At 46.3% G+C, this 24,306-nt stretch overlaps 1 protein-coding gene across 4 annotated transcripts in view; it reads left to right on the top strand.

The window, feature by feature from the left end:
* Positions 1-24,306, top strand: part of EXOC6B (exocyst complex component 6B) — a 319,252-nt gene that overhangs the window by 194,971 nt on the left and 99,975 nt on the right. For 2 of the 4 annotated variants that reach the window (XM_076335628.1, XM_076335625.1), the window contains exons 16-19: positions 6,171-6,282; positions 9,238-9,372; positions 10,516-10,695; positions 16,153-16,182. In XM_076335628.1, the coding sequence (XP_076191743.1) occupies positions 6,171-6,282; positions 9,238-9,372; positions 10,516-10,695; positions 16,153-16,182 (457 nt within the window). The remainder of the gene's footprint in view (positions 1-6,170; positions 6,283-9,237; positions 9,373-10,515; positions 10,696-16,152; positions 16,183-24,306) is intronic. The other 2 variants (XM_076335627.1, XM_076335626.1) reach the window with 1 other exon arrangement.

Raw genomic sequence — 24,306 nt, 5'->3', positions numbered from 1 at the left:
TGCACTGAAAGATCTCAGCGGGATTAAAATATGAATTCTCTTCCTCAACCCTTCGTGCTGCTCAACTGCTTGGATATACCCTGTCCAGACTGGAAGCGGCTGGTAGACTCCTTGGGGCGGTAGCATGCTTCGTGTACAAAGGGCTGGCCAAGTCTTCAAAAATAGCTGCCTCATGTAGGGAAAGATAGCCCAGAACCATGCTAGCTGTATAAAAAATGAGGGGGCTGTTGCCTCTGAGATGTTTCTGAGTCAGTCGTACTAAACAGATGAATCTGCTTGTCTTGAGAAAGATAGTGATGTCCACTCATCAGCGGGTCAGTGCCTGGTATAACATCTACAACCTCCACGTGGCCTCCCCGGACTGTCCCTCAAGGACCGCGTTGGCAGGAAAATTTTTGAGGTTTTGATTTGCCCTGTGTGTTAATGAGTTTCAGCTGCTGGTTTAGGGGTTTTGTTTTTCTTGTTTCCCATGGGAGTTTATATACAACTAATCTGATTTTTGGGTTTTTTTTTTTTAAAGCCTCCAAAATATTCCATGTGTTTACCCTCCCTTCTCCATCCCAAGGTACCTTGATGCTCATTTTTCCCGTGTGTGTGTGTGTGAGATTGGAAAACAACTGTTTTAGCCAGAAACTGCAAGTTGGTGCTTTCTTTTTGCACCCAGTAATGTCTTCAACTTGGTAGAGGTATATAAATGAATAACAAGATTTTTACTTGAAGGAGGGATTCTTCTTCCCCTCTGACCGTTTGCAGCACCGTACTAACAAGAGGTTGGACTCGGGGGGGCGGGGGGAGGTTTCACCTCCCTTGGCAGCTTCGTGTCCTGGCCAAGGCCTGACACTGGACATTGCCCCAGTGCTGATGTGAAGCTAGGGCAGTGTTTTGGGGACTCGCCAGATGTTTCAGTGCCTACACAAGGCCCTTCAGGGTTTTAATTCTCTTCCTTTGTGATAGTAATTTGGAGAGGCACTTTCTCCCCATCTTCTTCTACAGGACATGGTCGCTCATCGGTTGATGTGGAAGCACAGGACGTTTCTCACCCCACGTTTAATCTCAACCTTTTACTGGTGGCAGGTTGTTCTCTTTGTGGCTCCCAGGGCTCTTAACCTGTGGGTCACCATTAAACATCTCAGTTTCTAAAGCCGGCAGAATGGTCCGATTTCACACGGATGCTGGTTTCACCGAACCCCACCGTTGGCACTTCCCTTGCGAGTTTTGTGCTCTTTGCCATTACGGAGATGATTGGGTTTGTCAGTGAAGGGAAGAAAAGTGTCCCCTTGGGTCCCTCCTCAGGGGTCCCCCCGGACACGTTATTAAAATTCCTTTCGACATTGGATTTTCCAACCCTTTTTGAGGAGCAGTGTTGGGCTGGGGGAAGGGAGCCGAGCTCTTGGCTTTTCTAGCCAAACATTTGGAATATTTCTCTGAAAACCCCTGTTGACACTTTCTTCATTTCACCCTGACAGCTTGAATTAGGTTTTATTAGGAAGCTTGGCTACAAAGCCGGCAGCAAGTTTTCTTTCTCTTCTCTTTCTTTTTCTTCTTTGGTTGTCATTTACCTTGTACCCTGGAGTGACTGGGGTCAGCCCGTCAGTCACGGGAGGCCTGAAGGTCATGACTACTGCTATGGGATATGGGACATCAGCTGTCATTAACCCAGACAGTTCGCTTAAATACTCTGCGGTCTTTTCCTGAGGAACAGAGCCTGTGGCAGAAAATGTAGCGTGTATTTTTTCTATTTTTTTTTTTAAACTAGCTCCTTGTATTTGTTGGACGGGAACATTCTCCTTTATGTTGATATGCTTGTGAAAGTTATTTTGCTTTTCAAGTATTTGAAGAAAATGTGGAGCTTACTGTGCATTTATAGGGGTTGCAAATTTTTTTGGTTTGGCTCTATTAATTTGATTAGGAGAAAGAAAACCTCCTTTATGTTTTCAGCAGTTCTGCCTTTGTTAAAAAGCGTTTATTTGAGCTCATCGAGGAGATGTCTTTAAAAGTATCCACTCATTGGAAGGCTTCCGCCGGTTCCAGTGGAATTTCCCATTTTAAAGATAGGGAATATCTTTGGAAAATAGTGGGTGGAAAGATGAGATGTCAGCTCTAATCTACCAGGACTTTGATTGTTTGGTTTTGGGTTTTTTTTTTTTTTTTTTCAAACAAAGCACCAATCCTGAAAGCACTTGGAATACAATTTTTAAAGTGCTGAAAATAATATAAGTACATGAAGTTATTAAAAAAAAAAAAAAAAAAATCAGAGGCTTGAATACCTAAATCAGGTTGGACCTTTGGAAGCCCACTTCAGGAGAGAGGAGGTAAATGTAGTTTCTTTGACAGCTCGTATTACTGCTTCTGTGTTACTAGCGGTCTGTGGTTGCAGACCAGGCCTGGTAACAAAGTTAGTAGATCAAATTGACATCAGACATATGTAGCGAGCAGACGCACACAAAAAATACTGTTAATTTGGGGGTTTTGTTTTCTTCTTGCATATCGAGAACGGAGATCCGACCTTTCTGTTGAACCAAGACCCAACCTCTACTTCACAGTCAAGAGCTGGCATCATACAACTGACTGGTACCATTACTCTCTGCTAACTGGCCCCACTGGTCTGGGCACTGGGTCTGGGCTGTTGATGTGAGCTACTACTTGGTTCATCATTTCAGCTGGGAGAGTCCTGGGCAAGGCAACGGCTAACACCCATCACTCCTGTCGCCACCCTCACTTACCTCTTCTGTTGAACCAAGGAAGATTTAGAATCATAGAATCATAGAATCATTAAGGTTGGAAAAGACCTCTAAGATCATCGAGTCCAACCGTCGACCCAACACCACCATGCCCACTAAACATGTCCCTAAGCGCCGCATCTACACATCTTTTAGACACCTCCAGGGATGGTGACTCCACCATTGCCCTGGGCAGCCTGTTCCAATGTTTAACCACTCTTCCAGTAAAGAAATTTTTCCTCATGTCCAATCTAAACCTCCCCTGGCACAACTTGAGGCCGTTTCCTCTCGTCCTATCACCAGTTACTTGGGAGAAGAGACCGACCCCACCTCGCTGCAACCTCCTTTCAGGTGGTTGTAGAGAGCGATGAGGTCTCCCCTCAGCCTCCTTTTCTCCAGGCTAAACAACCCCAAATTTGGGTGATTGCAGTCCAGTGCCTGGTCAAATCCTGCTGCTCTTCCCCCCCCCCCCCAAGGAATGATTCCATTTTTTTTCCTTACACAGTGTGTGGACCTCATGGGAGATGTCGCAGATCCTTCTGCTCTGGTGGAACCCAACCGCAGGGGTTACCAAGCTGCTTGACCCACCGTGTAACTAAAGTTACAACCTGATTTTCTAGCTTATGCAGCCAACAAACAAGATGAGAATAGGAAACCTTTGGAAATGGTGCTGGTATGCAGAGAAAGCTCAGTTAGAAGTGCTTTGAAGAAGTAAAAGCAGCATGGAAGTGCTAAGCAGTATTATTAAGCACTACTTGTTTATGCCCTGGAGGCTATCATGGTTGAGATGTTCCTGCAGCTGAAGTGAGCGATTAAAGCAAACCCTCAATTTGCAAAGCGTTTGGTGATATGGCAACCTCGTGCCGTCAGCACTGGCTGCGGCATCGGGCAGAGGCCAGCAGCAATCCCGCTCCTGCCAAGAGCATGACTGTCTCGGGGCGTACACGCAGCCAGACAGTAACTGGCTTGTTTAATTTCGACGCCCTGATGACAGGTTGACGTTTGAATTAAAAAAAGCAAGCTTTTCCAGCACGACCTATTTGATTGCTGTGTTGGTTTAGTGAGAAAAGCTGACATAATGTCCAAAAGCCCTTGTTTTGCATCTGCGTTTTCTCAGTTCCAGTAGATGCTGGAAGTTCCAGCCACCAGCTCCTCTTCCGGCCTCGGCCGTTCTGCACCTCCGCCATCCTTAGGGACGGGCATTTTTGGGTTTCCCAGGGAAAATCCCGAAAGGGCCACAGTGCTTGTACAAAGGCACAGCATTGCGTATCTTTGCTTGCTGTGCAATTTTTTCTTGACCCCCTCTGAGCGTGGGTCCAGCCCTTTTTGCTCCCCAGCCCCCTTCCCCGGTTCCCACGCCGCTCCGGCAGCAGCAGGCAGCTGCCCCCCGTGTCACAGGGTTCCTTTGTACCACCCCTTCCTTTAAATCTTTTTACCATCTGTAGATCGTCACAGGGTTAGATTTTGTTGTACTTGCTATATTTAACCGTGCTGTTGTCTGGTGGAGGGGACTGGGGACAATCTGGTTCTTCCTGGGGGATGATGGAGGGCCTGGGGGGGGGTGTGCATGCATGCGTGGCGAATTTTGTGTTTCTTTTTGTTTATCTTTAAGTAAAACCTTATTTGAGTGCCCTACCCGTAGTATAAAGACCAGGAAAATTCATTGGCTGGTTTCTTCTCCCCCCACATTTTGATTTCTGTTCCACGCTTTAAAAAACCCAAATGCATCACCTTGGACCACACATCAAAACCCTGCGAGAAGGAGCCAAGGGGTCCATCTGGGACGTGGAGCGGTCTAGCCCTGATCATCGCTGGCACAGGGTGTGCTTCCCCGCTGAGCGGGAGGAAAATAAACTCACAGGGATCAGCGATGATGCTCTATAAGAGACCCACACTAAGACTTTGGCTGATGACATTGAATTTAAATTCAATGCCGAGCTGCTGGCCCCGCTCCCCTTGTGTCCAGCTGGGAAGAAGACAGTGGTCAACCCTTGGCAGGCGTGTAGCTCAGAAAAGCAGAATTCTAAACATCAGGGGAAAGGAAATATTAGAGAAACCTGTTGGGGAGCGTAGCGTGGCGAGCAGCCGCTGGGCGTGCGGGGAGTTGTGCAGCTGGGCTTTTCCTTTGGAAAGCTGCAGCAAGACACGGCTTTCTCGGTCTCACGGAACTACGAGCATGACTTTGCCGAGAGATGCGAGCAGGGAGCAATATTTGCCACTTCTCCTGGGAATTTGGGGGATTTCAGTGCAATTCTGATGCAGTAGCACAAAGAAGGTCCTGAATGACTTGAAAAATTTAGTTGACTGAAGGATGCGCGGTGCTTGGGGAGGATGAGCCGGTTCAGGGGATGCTGCTGTGACCACAGGTTGCTGCTGGAGAAGACTCAGTCTTGCTTTCCCAAGCTGATGGACCGGGGCTTGGCTCAGTGCATCTGCTCTAACTTTAAATAGACACAGAAATTTGGGACATGTGAGCTGGACAAGGGCTGGCAGCACCCGTCCCTGCACCAGCAGGCACCCCAATAGCAGCACCCTGAGATCCCCCACCTCGCATGCCGGCGGCGGGGTAACTGCAAGGTTTGCTTTTGCTTCTCGTGTCCATCCCTGCTTTGTAATCTGGCCCATTTATCAGGTAGAACAGGAGAAGGAGCAAAAGGTCACGGGCTTGATTTACCGGGAGCCTTAAAGTTATTAAGGCTTCTCAGCCTTCCAGTAGAACATTTTCTTTGCCCTCAGCTGCTTGTCACTGCGCTGCCAGAGATAAAGCCTTGTGGTGTCAGGGCTAATGCAGGGCCAACGATAGATCAAAGGAGCCTGTGTCGGGGTGGGTTTCCAAAACCTCCTTCAGAAAGGAGAGGTTGCACCTTGCTGGTGTGCCCGTTGGAAGGGCAGCAGCACTTCAGCAGAAAGCCCAACCCCCAGACTTCAGCAATGCTGCAGTTGCAAGCATCTGGCAAAGGGCATGAACATGTTGCAAGAGCTTCCAGTCTGATTTAGTTAAAGAAAAAGCCGTGAGAAGGTGGTGATGGGGGGGTATTTTGGGGGTTTGGTTTGTTTTTTTCCCCCCATTGCAGATCTTTGATCCCTTCCGCCTTGTGTACTGAACGTGCAAAACTCCAGCGTTGTGTGCAGGGCGGTGGCTTGGCTGCACGGGTTAGTGCTGATGCTGCGGGCAGCTCTTACCTGTGCTGGACCAGCCCCTCTAAGAGGAGAGGCTCAGGGATGTAGGTTTAGCATGCGTTAGTCCCCCTTCCTTATCGACACATGCACAAAAAGGCCTAAATTCTTGGTATTTTGGTATATATTAGTGTGTCAGCGCCTGTAAGTGGTGCACGGATGATCATGCATAAGGCAGAAGAGGGTTGGGAAGGAGACTGGGTGATGAGGGCTCCAGGAGATTTTCTTTTCATAGAGCATTTTGCAAATCTCTCTTTAAATTCTACTTTTCAGCTCCACCGAAGTTGATGATATGATTAGAAAATCTACAAATCTGCTGCTGACCCGAACGCTGAGCAACTGTTTACAGAATGTCATCAAGAGGAAAAATGTCGGGCTGACGGAGGTAGGACGCAGCTTTGAGGAGACCCATTTCCAGGGCAGGGCGACAGAAGGGGGTTTGGTCCCTTGGAATTCCTTACAGCACCTTTAGAGATGCTGGTTTGGAGCATTATTATAAAATATTTGGTTGGAAAACAATAACGGAACCACGCAGCGTTGCTGTACAAAGCAAAAAACACTTTATATTGTGGGAAAGCGGAAGCTTTTTTTGCTGTTGCTGTTAGCATTGCCCCTCTCGAATTTGTGGAGCATTGTATATCTCAATTAACGTATAAGGACTTCGAGGAGCACTGGAGAAGAGGCAGGTGGGAACTATGAAAGGATGGGGGAGCGGTCCCCATCTATAGGTGATGTTTGAGGCGGTTTCAGCATATCGCTACAGTATAAACTCTATATTGGTATTTTCTTTCCGCGATGGATACTTTTTTGTGCACAAAGTCATATTTCTGAAAAGCTTAATGCATGTAAATCATGGCTGTTTGGGAACGTGTGTGGTACCAGGGCGCAGTTTGGATACCTTAGTGGGACCCCCGTGTGCTGTTATTAAATGCGTAGGTATTAATACAGTTGCAGTTGTTTAATTGGCTGTACTGTAGAAATGTGTCCTGTTCTCTGGACACTGTAAATACCCTACGGAGGTGAGTTTTGGAGAGTTTAGTGCATTTACAGCAGTATGTATTTACACATGATGCTTCCTCAGCCCTTTATCTCTGGAATCTCTCTGCTCCCTGGGGGCAAATTCCTCTTCCCTCCTGCTCCTCCCAAGGCTCCCTCCGCAAATTGGAATGCAACACTATCCCTGCGCTGTCCTGCTTCCACTGCTCCGTGGAGCACAGGAATTAAAGGGCGCGTTGAAGAGTCCCAGATCATACTCAAGTATAGTCCTGGTGTCAAAAGTGATTGCAAAAGATATTTAAGTCCCTTGCATAACTATCGCTTCCCAGATTTAATTTTTGCAAAAAGCGACACTGTCTGTTTCTGGGCATTCCAATGCCATCTTCTAAGCAGTGGACAAGGTAATGCAAGGCCGGGTACCAACCTTCCTGGTCTGTTAGCCTCTTTAATTTATTTTTCATTGCTGTTTTTGGGGGCTACTTCTTAGCAGTGGATGTTGAAGTTTGCTTATTGAGTCTGCTCCAAATAATCCTAGTGTTTTGAGTAACCCTGATGTCCCTCAACAAGAGAGAGAGAGAGAAAGTATGCTACTATTTTTTTCCTTTGAATACCCCAACGAGAAGGTCTTACCCCTCTGAGTTGAAGAGAAGATCAGAGCTTGAAGGAGCCAGAGAGGAGCAGGAAAGCTCATAACAAGTGGTGGAAGAGAATCAAAGCAATCAGGGCCTTCAAGTTTGATAGCTGATCTGGACCAGTAAGTTGTGATGATCAGAGAAGAGGTTCAGGAGGAATTTCACACAGTTGGAAATATCTAATATTTAATTAACTTGAAACGATAGAAAAATATATCACGATCATGGTGTCAGGGCTATCTGACACGGGGAAATGCAAATGAGCTCTTGTTTGAAGGCAAAAATCAAAACCAGAATTAATCCAAGGAATTCGGAAATGAGAAGTCTCCCTGGTTTACCTCTGTAATACATTTCAGGGACCAAGTACAAAACGAGACGAGTTCAAATAGATCGTAATTTGATTTCTTAAAAAGAAAAACCTGACTGAAATCAAAGGAGTGTTGGCTGGAAGGGACCTCTGGAGGTATCTAGCCCAACCTCCCACTGGGACGAGCAATGATCATTGCTCACTTGGATCACGTCAACCGTAGCTTTCCCTACCCAGCTTTTAATTTCTCCAAAACATAGGTCCTACAGCTTCTCTGGGCACCCTGTTCCAGTTCTGCACTACCTTCCTAATGACTCTTTCCCTTTCTAATATCCAAGCTGAACTTCCCAAACTGTGGCCATTGCCCCTTCTCATGTCATCTGGCACTAACAAGAGTTGGGTGCTATAATCTTTATAGTGTTGCTTCAGTATTTAAGTGCCTGCAGCACTCAAATTGATGATTAATCCATCTCATTCAGAAGATCTGCGAGTGTTTCAAAATAATTTCTTCTGAGGAGGTAGCTGTGGACTGCTACACCATACTCCAGCAATTAAGTTATGTCAGTCCGGAGCATTACAATGCCTTCTGTGTCTGCAAGAGCACTGTTTTGGCATGATATCTGAGCTAGACTGAGTTATTTGGAAAGGTTTTGTTATAGCTTATGTTGCACCTTGAAAGTATTTACAGCAGTCTGCTCGGAAAAAAGGTATCTGCTTAAGGAATTAATGATGCTTCCAAGTCAGTGCTCCTAAAGTGGAAGCCCGGATTGGTTTGCTCTGGACTGTAAATGTTTGCGTTGGTTGACTTCAGCAGAGGCTTTTACTCTGTAGTTGCCTTTAATGTCCCGAAATAGTGCCATGTGAAGGCAGCTGAGAAGACAGCATTAAGAAAATTGCAGATAATGGGGGGTATGATAACCGAGAAGATACCAGGGTAAGATCTGCTGTTTACCCACACCACCCTCAGAAAAGTAAAACCTTGTGGTTTCTTTGTTAAATGCCTTAGCATGATGTTGTTGGGTGTCACTCAAGGTATGGGTTATTTAGGGTTCATTAGCAGACAGAATACTTGTGATTTGACATGGCATTTTTTTGTAAGCCTGTTGTATTTGAACTGCGCTGAAATGAGCCCTGACTGACAGCTGAATGCGGGAAAGTCATTTAAAAAAAAAATCTTTTGTGGTATTAGTGGCTGTCATGGGAAATGCTTTTCCCCCAAAATTATCTTTTATTTAAGTTTCTGATGTTGTTAAAGGAGGAGAGCCTTTGAGCGTGTAGCAAAGCTTAGTGTGTTTGTACAGCGTCAGCTTTTCGTGCCAGGAGTTCTTATAAATTGGCATCCATTAACCTGGCACGTCCCTGGCTTCGGGAGCACCATCTTTCAATCCTTTTTTTGCCTTTGCAGCTTGTACAGATTATTATAAATACGACCCATTTGGAGAAATCCTGCAAGTTCCTAGAGGAATTCATAACCAATATCACTAATGTACTTCCAGAAACTGTCCACACTACAAAACTCTACGGGACCACAACCTTCAAGGTGAGAAGGCTGGTAGATCCACCTCTGGGGACTTGCTGTTGGTGTTTGGATGGGAGAGTATCTGCTTTCAGAGCGTGTGTGTGGATGTGTGTATGTAGGGAGCTAAGCTGAGCTGAAAGGTAATTTTGTCATATTCTGGGAAGCTTACGCCATCAGACTAGCTTTTGGGTTTGTCCTTCGGAGCATTACTTCTGTCGAGATCGTGAGCCTTTGTAGCCCTAATTTACAGGCTGTGACTGCAGCACTTATTATCTAAAGGATTAAGCAACTTTTAAACAAAAGCCTGATTATTTTTTTTTAATGAATTTTCATTTTGCTGTTTGAGCGCCGTACAGTGTTACACACGCCTGGCCATGAACGCAAGCTCTCCTCTTTCACCCAGGAGGAGAATAGATTTTCAGAACTTAAATTTCTGTATCTTCCCACTCCTTTTAGCATTATCCCCTAAAAATCAGGGCTGGCAGAAACTGCTAGAGGTCCCAGTCTTTAAATCTTTAAATCATAACCCAGGAGCGTCCACCCAGATACTTTATATGAAGTCTTAAGGCTATAATTGGGTCAACTGTGGGGTGTCCAAACTGTGTCCTGTGGCCCGAGAGCAGGAGATGGGAACAGTGCTGAGGCTCCAGCAATGGTAGGGAATTGGTTAGGTGAGGTTTGCCCTTGGGATAACTCAGCAGGAGACCAAGGCCCCATGTCCCCAGGGAAGTCCATTCGTTCTCCCTTCTGGCATCATCTACCTATTTGTCCTAAGGGTGAGTTTTCCTACCCTTCTTCTGGCAGGGAGGCTCCTCTGTGGCCCTCCTGCACCCCATACCTTCACACCTAGTTTGGTGGGCCTCAACCTTTTTCCATACATTCCTCTCCCATCTTTCTCTCTTCCATCCTGCACTAGATTTGTCCTCCTGGTCCCCTGGTTGCATCAGAGGCAGACACCAGCTTGATCTTCCCTACCACTGACCTGGTGGCACATGTCCCACCAGTCTGAGCTAACCTGAGGCTGTAGCAGCCATGTAGTTGCCTACAGGTGCTTTGTCTTGTGCTACCTTTAGGGCTAAAGGTTGGGTCAATCTCACGTCCTGTTACTTGTGTAGCCTTGTGGTATGGAGACTCCATCCCATGTAATGCCGTCTTGTTTCCCAGGACGCCCGCCATGCTGCCGAGGAGGAGATTTACACTAATCTGAACCAGAAGATAGACCAGTTCTTGCAGCTGGCGGACTACGACTGGATGGCCATGGAGCCGGGCAGCAAGGCCAGCGACTACCTTGTGGATCTCATTGGCTTTCTACGCAGCACGTTTGCTGTGTTCACCCACCTCCCGGTAAGCCACCTCCACCGAATTCCTTTCTTTTTCCGTCTGGGGAGCGCACGGGCATCCGATGGCGCTGTTGAAACTAATGGTTGCTCAAGCTTTATGGAGTGTGATGGAAGTGGGGCCTTGTACCGTCAAGTGTTATGAAATAACAAATCTATTTATAAAGCAAGCTATTTCGTGTGTTACCAGAAGTTGGGCTTCAGTGAGAGTCTCCCCAAGTATTTGCAAGTCTACTTATACATGAACGGGGGAAATATCGCAGTCCACCATGTAGAAGTAGGATCATAATTCACTAGCCACCTATATTTTAGATATATTAATTTTCAGCTTAATGGACATTCAAGATTTTTTCAAGAGATCGCAGTATAAGGATGCCTATTATTTGAACTGCATACACATTTCCAAATGTTTGTCAAGTCACTGGATGCCTTACATCAAAATATTGCTCTGTGTTGGAAGGCAGCATATGTTTCTTTCTTTTCTCTGCTGTCGAAAATATGCCTGTTACGCTGTTATTGTGATCAAGAAATGTATTTTATGTTGTTTTTTGCAGTTGGCTGAGCAGTGTCCCATTGAATAGGAAAAATATAATCATCAGGGAGTTTCATTTTTGCTCAAACAGCTTTTTTTCCTTTAAATAAGATTTGTTCTGAGCTATCTGGATATATACTTATGAGTATCTTCAATCAGCAGGTATTTTGAAATAGCAAATCCACTGAGCACTGCATTTGTCCTAAAAGCAATTTCAGATCTTTCTTCTTTACTGGACTGTTACTTATTTGTTGTTAGCGGGTGCCCAGGATTACAGTACACCGGCACACACTGGGCACCTTTCATGAGCTTGGATATAAATAGGAAGAAAAGACTAATCGTACACAATGGCAGTTTCCTCAACTCCATTCTGCTTGTTTATGTCGCTGTGATGGCTCTACTGGAAGGATGTTCAAGCACTCCAGAGCCATTTTAGGAGGTGTTACAGCCCCAAAACTTCGCAGTCTTCTGCATGGCTCATGTCTTTGGCCTTCCCTATCACAGCAGGAAGATTTGGTAACCAGATGGAAATGAGGACTGATCTGCTGTGGATGGAGAAGCCACCAAAAGAGAAATGGAAGTGGCTTTCTCAGTTCTCTGGGAAAGTGCTGTTGAGGAGAAGGTGCTTTCTTGGCTCTGTTTTCACTAGAACAAACTTCTAGATAAAGTGTTGCCTCCTGCGCAGAGAGGTTGGAAGGGCTTTTGTCTGTCTTCTTGTTCAGGCCAGGTTTATTGCCAAAATGTCCCGTCCGTTAGCAGCCCTGAGCAGCGTGGCTGGTAGCCATGCGAGCAGGCACGGGGCAGGTGCCGTCTGGAATCTGGAGGTGCTTGGAGATGGCTGGATTCCTCAACTGCTGGATTTCTCCTTAAAAAAGGAGATGTGGCTGCGCAGGGGTGGGTTATCACCTGGAGACCACTTCCACAAATCGTACTGGGAGTACTTACGCAAGCAAGTAATGGAGTTTGACAGGAAGATTGGTCTCTGCACCCGAGCGTGAAGTGTGGCTAGCAGGAGAGATGAGGATGGGGAGAGATGCCCACAATGATTTATGAGATGGACCTGGAGTGATTTATCTTCCTTAAATATTAATGTTTCCTTTTTGAGTGAGTCAGAATTGTTTTGGAGACTGGGAGGGCAGCTAATTGGTCTAAAAAGGACCGAGACAGATCGAAGCAGCCTTTTCTCTTCCAGAACTGGGTTAGAAAGGACCCAGCTGAGAAGAAGGCTGTCTGCAGTTTGCCTTGGTGGAGGTGCTGGCTAACGTACTGGTGCTGTTCAACCAGCACACACGCAGCACCTTATCTTCAAAGCATTGCACGGCACTGATCCTCCCGACAGCCCTGTGAGATAGGGGAGGCAAGTCAATCAGATGCTGCGATCTGATTTATGAAGCTGTAGAATCTGGTTCAATGGTTTGTAGGAGACGTAGGTCTGGGATTTTTTTTTTATATCTATTGGAGTTTCTTCCTTTAGAGGAGTGCTATGAAGATGCCGTCACTGAGCATTGCTGATGGGTCCCTGCGTATCCTGCAGGCAACAGTGGGTGAGAGCGAGTCAGAAAAAAATCAGGGTACATCGTAAAGGCACCCAGCTCCTTTGGTGTCTCTGCTGGTTCGTCCTTGTAGGGTTCAAGGGCCTTTTTCCAGTGGCTTATTTAGAAACACATTAAAATTGCTGCACTTTGCTAAATGAAATGTAGGAGATAAGGTGTGTAGAAGCCCACATCTGCCTAAACCAATGCAGAAAAATGACAGAGATGTTTATGAAAGCACCAATTATGTGGGATAAGCTTCATTTGTGAAAGGAAAGGGTGAGAGGGGTTCAAGAGGGAAAGGAACTATCTCCAAAAAGGGTGAATTATAAGTAAAAGAGGATATTGCAGGATTGCTAGTGGCAAGGTAGAGCTGTTTCTATACTGCTGGTCTGAATCCAGCCCAAATTATTAGCATCATAGCGTTATGATCTAAGAGGAGTAGCTGCCCGGTTTGAAATGAGTTTGCAGCCTGTTCCAGCTATAAAATATAGGATTTCCACACTGCCAGTAGCTCACGAAGAAAAGCAAATGACTGTGCACCATCTTTGGAGAGTGGAGCATCTTCTTGTCCCTAGAAATGGCCTCCACACAACACCATCCCTTCCTGTTCTCACGTCCTTTCCTGGTTTGGAAATGCCTCTGTCTTCCAGAGCAGGTACCTTCATGTTGACTGAATTTACACGATTTTAAAATAAGTCAGAAGCGCTCTCCTGCTATTTGAACTTGCAGCAGTTTTTAGGAGAGAAGAGTGGCAGTCTCAGGAGATGACTAAGTGGCAGGAGCCGAGCTACTCACCTGCCTTTTGTCATGGCAGTAATTACACTGAGAAAAACCTTCACCTGCTGATCAAAGAAACTCAGCCTGGGCATGTCAGCATGCGGTTACTGTGCTAAAATTACACCAACAAAAAGTGCTGTCCTGTAATAGAATGGAGCCGAAAGTCCTGAGCCTGCAAAAATGCAGGCGGCTCCTTAGCTTGACGGGTGTGAGTAATCCCATTGTCTCGGACGGGGCTGCTCATCTGCAGGAAACCTTTCTGGGGTCAAGGCTCCAGTTCGCCGCAAGGCAGATCAGATGGCCTTGAAGGGTCCGGTTGACTCAAGTCAACGTTTCGGAGAGGGGGTGAAGAGGAGCAGAGATGCTGAGCGAGCTAAAAGGCGACTCCAAGCCAAGATTTGAGCATTAGGTTTTGTGTTTCCCTTTTTGGATACACGAGGCTGAATTTTTCCTGTATTTATTAGGGTGAATCCCAGAAGGGTTGAGGTTGGAAGGGACCTCTGGAGGTCATGGAATCATAGAATAGTTTGGGTTGGTAGGGACCTCTAAAGGCCATCTAGTCCAGCCCCCCTGCCGTGGGCAGGGACATCTTCAACTAGATCAGGTTGCTCAGGGCCCCGTCCAACCTGACCTGGAATGTTTCCAGGGATGGGGCATCCACCACCTCTCTGGGCAAGCAGATCATCTGGTCCACCTCCCTGCTCAAGCAGGAAAAATAACCCAGACCAAAACTAGTCCTGGCTTGTGGAGTGGCATAAAGTGTCTCCACTTTCTCTAGCGTTCAAGCAGGAATTGCAATCCCTATTTTTTCCTTTAGAGCATGAGAGTAGACACTGTGGGAGATGGTGGAAACCACTTGGTATTAGGAATCCCTGGAATTGATTTGCTTTTTCCAGCTTTGCTTGGGGACGCCGAGCCCCCGGCTGCAAAGGGCATGCTGGTGGGTACAGCATGTGCCGGGGGGGAGGAAAAGTTCATGGTGAAGTTAACAGGGGTTTGGTGCATACCACTGCTGCATGAAATTTTCATGGTGGTTTAGAGCCACAATTCGAAAATGCTCCGCTAAGTGCCCAAAATGTCTCAAAGCAAATAACACGCTGGTGGAAATCAAAGCATAATTAACATTTGGCTTCAAGGCTTCCCTCTTCCTGCGTTAAACCAGGGAGAGTCAGTTACTGCTGCTGCTGAGCTTATTAACATGGGATGCTCGGGCCTCATTTAAAAGAAAATGCTTTTTTTTTAAAAGAAAAAAAAATACTTAAGCCCCCCCTGTATTTTAGGGAGGAAAAAAAAAAAAAAGAGGTGGTTTCTGGTTTTCAGCAAGTAAAGGGCCATGGCCTCAAAAATTAACATTTCCAGCATAATACTTTTAAAAGAATGACTGAAAAAGCCTTTTGTCTTTGATGGCTGATTGTTGTTTTTATTTCTTGTTAGACAAGTTAATGTAAATCGCATTGACAGGGCTACTCCAAACACACTGATTTGTTGACATTAAGCTTCTCAAAGATGGAGGGTTGTGTCAACACCTACAGTGAACTGTCAGGTTAACAAAGCAAGGATGTTTTCTTGGGGGAGGGGAGCAGGGTTGGGGGAAGGGGGGGGGTGTTTTGTTTTTATTTTAAGTTTCCTTTAATCCTCTGTTAGTCTTGTATCTTGATAACCTCCTTTGGAAGGTAATCAGGGCAGGTCAAGAGGTGATGCTGACCCGGGAAGGGGAAGCAATCTTTCAGCGATTGAACAAGCTCTAACCTCTGCCGTCTTGAGTAGTTCAGCATGAACTCTCTGCAGAGGGGTTTTTGGGTTGTTTTTTTTTCCTTTTGTGCTTATTTTTGCCAGATGGCAGGCACAGATTTCAGCTGGAGCTGCGCGCACGCTGCGGCCACTCTGCCTGCAATGTTTTTGCCTTATTCACCGTATTGGCATCTCTTCTCGGTTGCAAATAAATACACCAGCCCCGGCAGCTCTTGCTTTGGTAGAAAGAGCTTTGGAAGTGTTTATTTTCTTTTTAAAGAGAACGATTACCTATGTTTTTATTTAAAAAGCCAAATCCCTCTGTACTATTTTAAAAGGCAAGGCACTGTGCATAGAAGTAAAATGCCTTGAACTTTGCACCAACCACAGCCTTGACCACGTTGGGAGGGACCCAAGTGGAATATAACTGTCATGAAAACATCATAAGAGCACCAAAGACACCTTCTTTAGATTTGCACGAGTCCTGTCTGTGCTTAGGTAACATCTCCTTGCCCTCGGAAGAGCTGAGCAAGTTTTGTTTGAGCTTATCCCTGCTGTCACTCACTAGGGTTTGACATCCGTCACCTCCATCTTACAGGTGGGAGAGCTGAGGCACGTGGATGTTGACTTGCTGAGCATATTTAATAGCAATAAAACTGGTCTTGTGGTACTTTGATTTCTTCCTCATCCTCCTTAGACCAGGTTCAAAGAGCCCCTATTTTGTTTTTTTAATACTCCGCCAACTGCCGAGCAGCCGGTGCCTCGGTTGGAGCATTGAGGGGTTGTAGGCACCTACGGGCGATGACCGATGTGTACGTCTCTGCCTTTCTTGCTGTTGCTTTGCTCTCTTCTGCATTTGACTTTAAACTCCCTGTGTTGTCCTCTGTAGGGGGATGTAGATGTCCACTCTACAATGTCGGTGAGTACAAGACTGCGTGTCGTGCGCGTTCAGTCTGCTCTGCTCGCACCTCAAATGTTAGAGGGTGAGTTGAACCAGAAAAGGTCCTTATTCTGGGAAGGGAGGAAAGGAAAAAGACTGAGTAGAAGTTTAAATCAATAGGATAAATAAGAGACCAGGGGAAAGGGTTTCCTTCCGGACAGGTCGCCCACAAGCGTGCTGTTGCAGTAGCATTGCTAAATTGTTGCTTTTAGAGCACGTCACATTTAACTGGCTCCTTTTATCCCCCATGCATCCCTAAATGTGCGGGGAATTAGGGGAAATGCCTGTTATTAGGGAAAGCATGATGGGATCTTCAACTTCTGCTTGAAAGAGAAAAGATCTTTGTAAAATCCCCCCTCACTCCCTGTATTTTGTTCAGACAAATCCCCCATGGGGATTTCAGCCTGACGTTCCTCCTGGTCTAAGTGCTCCAACCCGGGGCTTGGACCACTAAGCCTTCCCTCCGGCTAGAGTGGTAGAATTTTATCCAGAAAATAGTGTGGGTTCTTGACGTTTACTATCTCCCTATTTGGATTAGGGCAATTAGCACAAAGAAGGCAGAGGAGACCTTTCGGACCTGCCTTCTGGTTCAACAAACCCCTCTAATTGTTGTCATTTCTGCTTGTTTCATGTGCGGGAGAAAAATCTGCGGCACTTCCCCAGATAGATCGCAAACAAAGTGCTCTCGAGCTACCTTGTTTCCTCTGTTCCCATGTCTGCAAGCCAAGGCACGTACAAGCAGAGTGTGCCTCGTTTTTTTTGTCGGTGCAGCCCTGCTCGATGCGGTTGTGCGGTGTGAGATGCGGCCGTTGCGGAGGCGTAGCCTCTACCCCAGCTTCTGCTTTTCTGCCTTTAACCCCTGCTCTTCATTTTAATGCTAAGCTGCCATGGTAGTATTGATATTTCACGCCGCAGTTGGGTGCGTGTACCCCTTTTCCTGGAAACTGAGCATAGCTAAGCCTTGAGTATTTGCAGGCTCTGGGCACCTGGGGGTTTCTAAGTCAACATCGAGGTCTCAAATCAACGCCAGCTTCTGGAAAGAAAGAGCCTTGTTAAAGCATTTTGAGGCCAGCTTCCATCAAAACCGTGGCTCGGTTGCTGGCAGGGCTGCGGGAGCTGCCTGCGGTGTTGGGGAGCAGGCAGGGATGCTTTGGGCATCCCCCTGCGGCCGCGGGTTTCCAGGAACGGTGCTGAATGTTGACCATCCTATGTGGTGTCCTTAGGGCGTACCCTAAGAGAGACAGATGCAGAAACTGGTATTGCCTCTGGCTTTTCAAGACTTTCAACCATTTAGAAGCCAGATGTATTTATTTCTTTAATTGAATCCAGTGCCTAGACAGCTATGGAGTCAGCTTCCTATGGAGAGGGGTGCATTAGTTTCATTAAGGTAAATCAATGAAAAATAATACCTGGAGGTCCCCTGGAAAGGGTCAGGAATGGAGTAATCCCTTTATATGGTGGGACTGTGCTAGCCTGCTCTCAGTTGGTTTTGTTTTTAACTGCAATGGATTCTAATTTTCCTTTTAACCCCTCTAATTTTCTGTTCTCTAGGTAGTTTGTATTAATTGGTGGAAATAAATCACTAATCTGTCTGTCTAAAAGAGATTGAAAAATAAAAATCTGATTGCACGAAATAGTAGGACAAAGGAGTAATTGTAACGGAGTTTAAAATGTCCGGTGGGAAGTAGTCGCGGCTAATCCTGGAAGTTTCTTGGTGTTGTAGATACAGACACACATAAAAAAAAGCAAGTTGCCTGGGATGCAGACGTGGACAGGGCATGAGCAGTATCCAAAATCCTCCCTGTATGGTCCTCAGGGGGCTTCCTCTGCTCTCCAGAGATGATCCGAGTCTCTTGGGGGGTTGCTCGGACCAGCTTGCCCTGAAGGTTGGGCAAAATGCCCTTAAAACAGGGGTGCCTTGGCGGGGAGAAGATGGGCTGGTGTCTGGAGCAGCGCTTGCATGGCTGTGTGGTCCTGTGCTGCCCGCCTTGCTGCGGTCTGGTAGCTGTGCATTACTTTCCTGGTCTTCTCAAGTGTCTCCGAAATCCCAAATACTTCCCAAAATGAAGGGGTCGAAACAAGAACTAATGGTTGCTTTAAAGCAAGGAGCAAAGCATTCAAATACGGTGGATTTAGCTTTGTTGGCTGGGGAGAAGGCTGACCTCTGATTAAGCCAGGAGCGCTAGTTAACTCGAATCCGGGTAAGCCAAGTTATCTTGTAATTACATGGTTTCTTGTCTGCTTTCAGCACTTTGAAAATTAATTGAAGCTAAAATGCCCAGTCCCATAAATCCTTTAAACCAGGGTGTGCACGCTTCCCTAGGTATTGCTTCCCTTTGTGTAGTCACCTTGGCATGTTTGGCTTTGATTTTTATTTTACAAACTCAGATTTATAAAGCTATTTTGTGCTTACTTTTGCATGCACGTACATACACAAAGAATCAGATGTGCGGTACGGGGAATTTGGCAGTCGAAAATGCATCCTCAGCGTAAGGAATCCAAACATGCCTGCTGCTTCCTGCGCCAGAGCCCCAGCCTATACCTTCCAAAAACCCTAACAGAAGTTAAAGCATGGGGGTTTTTGGGTTTTTTTTCCCCCTTTAGCAAATTTAAGCAAAACAATAGACTTTGCAATTTTATGCTTTCCTCTTATTTCATCCACTGGCAAGCTGAAATCTTGTAAGGCTTCTTTTAAGTTGTGAACGTGCGAAGGAACACCAGTGAACACCACATCTGCTTCCAAAAGCCCCCGGCTATCTTGCTTAACCTACCCACGGGAGGAGACCCACCTGCCCTAGAGGAGCCCAACCTGAAAGTGCAATGTCCTGTGGGGTCCCCGTGCAGAGGTCACTTGAATTGAGGTTGCACGGAGAAGCGCTGGGAGCTCGTGCCCATCATTCGGAGCCGATAGCTGCCTGAGCACGGTTGAGGGCTATTGGTATGGTTGAAGTGGCTGCAATTAAGGTCACGTCGTTTCGTGACCATCGTAGGGGTGCCTTTACACAGGGAGATGTTCTCCCTGGATCTTGTAGCCCGGGTTAGATGTAATAGCAAGAAAGAGAAGCGAAGCGTTTAAAAGTGCAGATCCTTACGGATTTCTCATAATGGCTGTGGTCTTTCTTCATTGTGTTTCATGAATGGCAATAAATAACGAAAGCCTGATGGGTTAATTAAAAAACAAGTAATTTCTACAGCTTTCACCATCCATGTTTTCTTCTCTGTTTTTCAACTATAACATCTAAATATTGAAAATGGAAATTTAATGTATGATGTAGTTTTTGGAAAAATGTAAAACGAGCTGAAGTTTCATACGCCGCTTGTGTTGGTCGCTCAGTATTCTCTCTGCTTGGAAAAAAAAAAACCCTCCTGAATTGGGCGTTGATGGCTCATGGAGTGGAAATGGAGTGGGTGGTTTTTTGGTTTTTTTTTGTTTTGAGCTCATCCTTTTTTCCAGTCTGTTCAACATCTGGGCCTTAGGTCATGTATTAGTTGCATTTCCAACAGGCGGCCGTACGTCATGGCAACACGCCGACCCTTCCTTCGGCATCTCGGCAAGCAGAAATCTGCGTAAACGGGGAATCTGGAGCATCCATGTGTGTGCGAAGGGTGAGAAACCCTTCGTGTCAGTGTGCCGGAGGGCTCTGCCGTGAGGATGAGTGCAGCGTGCTGTGCTCCAAGCCTCGAGATCTTTCCCCTTTTATTTATAACCTCAAATTATAATTATAAAATTATATAGCAAAAATGAAGCGATTCAGTTCACTCTCTTTAAGTCTTCCTACTGCCATAATTGGCAAATGCTTTGCCCTGATAAATCAGCAGAAAGAAGCGTGGTTCTAGCTCTTCATATGTTGGGGAGGGGGGGGGGAATCTGTATTTAATCAACTTTTTGTTTCCAAAATGGCAGCTGCTTTGTATTTAATGGAAAATCAGGCTCTTCCCAATGGAAAGAATGTTATTCCCAAAGCGAATACAAAAGAAAATAAAAGCCACAAAAGAGGAGGATGAAATGTCATTTATTTTTTTTCTTTTCCTCGTTCATTCCAGTTGTGGAGCTGCGCATGGAGCATGGTCAGGCCACGGCTCTGGTTTGCGTCAAGTAACTCGAAAAGCCTCAGCCTGTGGACACGGGGACCAGGAGAGAGCCTCGCTCCACGTTAGGAGGCACAAATAGGACTGAGAAAAATTAGGGCTACTTCATGCTTCTTGTGTACATATAGAGACTCATTAACTGCAGGTTATTTATGGGTTTCATTCCTTTGCAGGCTGAGGCGCCTCCGCTGTTGGAGCACCACGTTTTTTCCTTGACGCCTCTTGTTGCAGGGTCTTGGTGTCTTTTTCAGAGGTGAATGATCTCTGTGGAGACCCAAGTGATGGGCACGGGAGGAGAAAATTGAGGAGCATCAGGCCCGTGCCTTGGCCAAGCCCGCCCAGCAGGTCCACGGGTCGCCATCCTCTCCCTGGGGTTGTAGTGAATCTACAGCACCGTCCTTTCTCGGTCTGCTGCTCGTGTTTGCTTGCAGTGTTTGCTCTGAAACGCATTTAAATGTTGGAAAATTAATATTTAGTGCTGGGGGGAGGCTGCCAAACTGCCACCGTGGCAAGTCAAAAGCCCCAGGTTTGTACAGTTCGGTCAATGGTGCAATTGGGTTTAGGGTTCCCTCCTGCAGCTGGGCCAGGGATGTTGAGCCACGCCGTGGAGATACCCTCTGGGGGAAGGAGAAACGGTTTGAGCTGTCGTGACGTGCTCTGTCCATGTATTTGGGGTTTTGTGCGGGTTTTGGTAGCTGCTTCCCTGCTGGCCCCTGCACCTCCCTGTCTCGTGATGCCGTTTCTTAGCGCAAGAAGGCGGTGCAGGCGTTTGCAGTGCAGCTCGTAACAGCGCAGAGTATTTAGAGAGCAGGTACTTTTTTATATTTTATTGTTTGAAAAAGAAGGTCACGTAAAGAAAGTGGAAGGCAGCAGATTTGGAACGGGAGTTTGATGCCATGGGCTGAACCTCCAGCCTGGTGGGGAGAGTTGGGATCAGATGGTTACGTGATTAATGAGAGTGCCTACAGTTAAATCAAGTGGCTAAGAAGGATAAAGCATATAATTCCTAGCGTTTCTCAAAGCATAATGCTGTCGTACACCTAACCTGGACTGGCAGGAGTGCTTTCCCACCCGCGTCCAGTGTGAAGGTCCTTGCACAGATCCCTGAAGCATCTCAGGAGACCAGGCAGCAGCTGGGTGCACCAATGCAGGCACTGCTCATTTCGGGTGCGCCAGGCTCTGCACACAACTGTTTCTGTGCTATAGACTTTTAAAAAGTGGTTAATTAAAAATATCCTGCCAGTCGGATGGTGTGCAAGGAAGAAGACGCAGATCTTGGAATCCTCTCTTTCCTTGGGGTTTTTTTGCATATGCGCATATGCAAAAAAACCCCCAGCAGCTTCCCAGCTTTGCTGCAAACTACTGAGCTTCTACGAAAGACCTCTGCCCGGTTGTGTGTTTGTGTGCCTCCATAAGGCTTCAAAGAAACTGTCCTGTGCTCAGTTGTAACAGCTGCGTCCCGAGGTACTTCCCTTCTCCACCCCCTGCCCTTCCTTCTATTTATTTATTTTCCTATTTAAAACAAAAAATAAAGTAGATGTCGCTTGTTGACTCTGACAGTGCAGTCAAAGCGAGGGAAAAATCTCGTGTTCCTGTGCGTGCTCTTATCCTGGATCCTCCTACATCCTGGATCCCACAATTATACGTGGTTACAAAATCCTTGAGTTGTGCTTTTGCTGCTGGGTGTATTCACTCCTGCTTGTAAGCAAGTAGATGCAGTTCATAGTGCCAAGACCCTGTGATGCCTATGTAGGAAAAACCTTGCCATGGAGCTGGTTACTCCACAAATTAAGTGTCATTTGGTTAAAGACCAAAAAAACCCCAGACTGAATAAAATAATATTATCAAAAAAAAAAAAAAAACTAAGCACTTTCAGATCTCTCTGTGGGAGCTGATTGTGACCGTCACCCCCGATGTGATTTCTGCTGTGCTGCTCTGTATGAGAGCCTTGAGTCTCCCGCCAGCTTCAGCCAAAATAGCCTCCAGCTGTTGACCTTGGGCATCTTCAACACAGCCAAACTGTTATGGTTTTTCCTCTTTTGTTGGAATGTGAGGGGTTTTGTATCGGGCTGCAGTGGTTGGCGTAACTGGCTGGTTTATTTTTTGTGTGGTGAGGATAATTGCTGTATTTGCTTTTTTTTCCCCTTTTCTTTTTTATTTGTCTGGTTGCCTCTAAGCTTCTGTTGGGAGTTCAGCTTTGCCATGTGTTTGTCTTGCTGCTGTATCTGTGACAGCCTGTTTTCCCTTTAATGCTCAAAATAGAATATAAGTAGTAAACGTTTACTTCTGAAAATGACACCCCGTCGATTTTTTTAAATACCTCTGGAAGACAGCCACTTAAACATGAACTTGGGCTCAGCCTTTGCATGAGTTTGAAAGCAATCCCTCTTCAGTCAGAGGATGGTGGCTTTCCAGGTTGCTTGGAGCAACTGCTCTTTTCGCTCTTCAGATGCCGTCAGCTTTCCAGGTGAGTGGGTCTTTGCACGAGACAAATTTCACTCGAAATTGTATTAGTTGGCACTGCTTTAAGGTGTTGCTCTTCATAGGTTTACTATGGTGAACCTGAGATATTCCAGTGGTGGAAGGCTATCTCTTGAACCAAGCTATCACATGATAGGGATGGTTGAAGTCACGGGAAGACCAAAATCCCAGTTTCGCTCAGAAAAGGCTACAACAGTACCTCAGTGGTGATAATCTGTTTAAACCTGGTGATTTGCTAATGGCAACGAAGCTGCTTCCATAGGTGACTGCAGCGTGCCCTGCTCCCAGCCCAAGTAATCAGGTGTAGAGGGAAGGGGAGCAACGCCTGTAGCTCGTCCTGCGCAGAGCGTCAGTCCTCCTCCTAAACCAGAAACTGTCATTCATCGGGTCACTTCTGGCATGGCATATCTTGGGGAGAAAGAGGCCCTTCTTATTCCTGGTAAACCAGGGCACAGGTGCCTGTCCCGTTCACTGCGAGTAGCAGGATGGATTTTGGGGCTGTTGGAAGGGAGGCTGTTGACATGAAGGCGATGCCATTGACGGTTCCAGTGGGTCCCAGCTGTGCATTGAATCCAAAATGCCTTCCTCAAACGTGTGCAGTCATTGCTTCTCCTTTCATAAGTTTGGGCATCAGGAAACTTTTAACTTTGTAACTGTCAAGTAATATGAAGACCTGATGGGGGTCCAAGGCTGGGGAGCATCACTTTCCCCAACAGGCATTGGTCTGTGCTCAGGAGCCCTGGCCCACACGCGTTGCTCATCGCCAACCTTCTCTTGTTGGCTGGAAGGTTTCTTCTTCTTTTCCTTGGCAAATTTCAAAACCGCGTGAACGTCAACTTGTAGCTTGGTGCCAGTCGCCTTTTTCCAAGTCCGTAAGTCAACACACTGGCTTTAGTGTGTAGCTCCTGGGATGACTTCACGGAGCCAAAGATCAAATACGGAGCTTGACAGTGGCTGAAATCAATCAGTGACTATGAATGCTCGCACATCAGTCACCTCTCACGTCCCACACGGGTCACATCTAATGGAGAGTGACAGGGCTCAGCCCACGGCATGTTCCCTGCTGGAAACCAGGAACTGGTCTGCTCTCGTCCTCTTTCCATAATGCAAACAATTTTGGGAGGAAAAAGTGATTTCTTCTTCTTAGTAAGGGTTCTGCGAAGTCAAGTAAATAGAATTAATTAGTTAGGCGTTGCTCTCTTGATACCTAATCTGAAGCTAATACTGCTAGGGATGGATTTGATTTTCTGGGATGTGTGGTGGTGTCTGACTGTATAGCACTTAACAAGTCTAATCGTCTCCTGGACAAAGACACTGCATTGATTCTCCTTCTATATTAAACATAAAACTTCTTAGAAAAATTAACTTTTTGTTTTGCTAATCTGTATTGTTCCCAGTGATTTGACGCTCATGATGTTGTGTTTTAACTCCATCTGGTTGCTTCCGTTCTTGTGCCTTAATCTGGGCTTGATTTAGCTGTGGTATCCCGCAGTTCTCCAGATCAGCATCTTCTCTCTTTTAAACATTGGGGCA

The sequence above is a fragment of the Aptenodytes patagonicus genome, chromosome 4 (assembly GCF_965638725.1).
Source record: "Aptenodytes patagonicus chromosome 4, bAptPat1.pri.cur, whole genome shotgun sequence".
Taxonomy (NCBI): Eukaryota; Metazoa; Chordata; class Aves; order Sphenisciformes; family Spheniscidae; genus Aptenodytes; species Aptenodytes patagonicus.
Note: the sequence above shows the minus strand (reverse complement) of the source record. Positions and strands in the feature narration are given on the sequence as shown.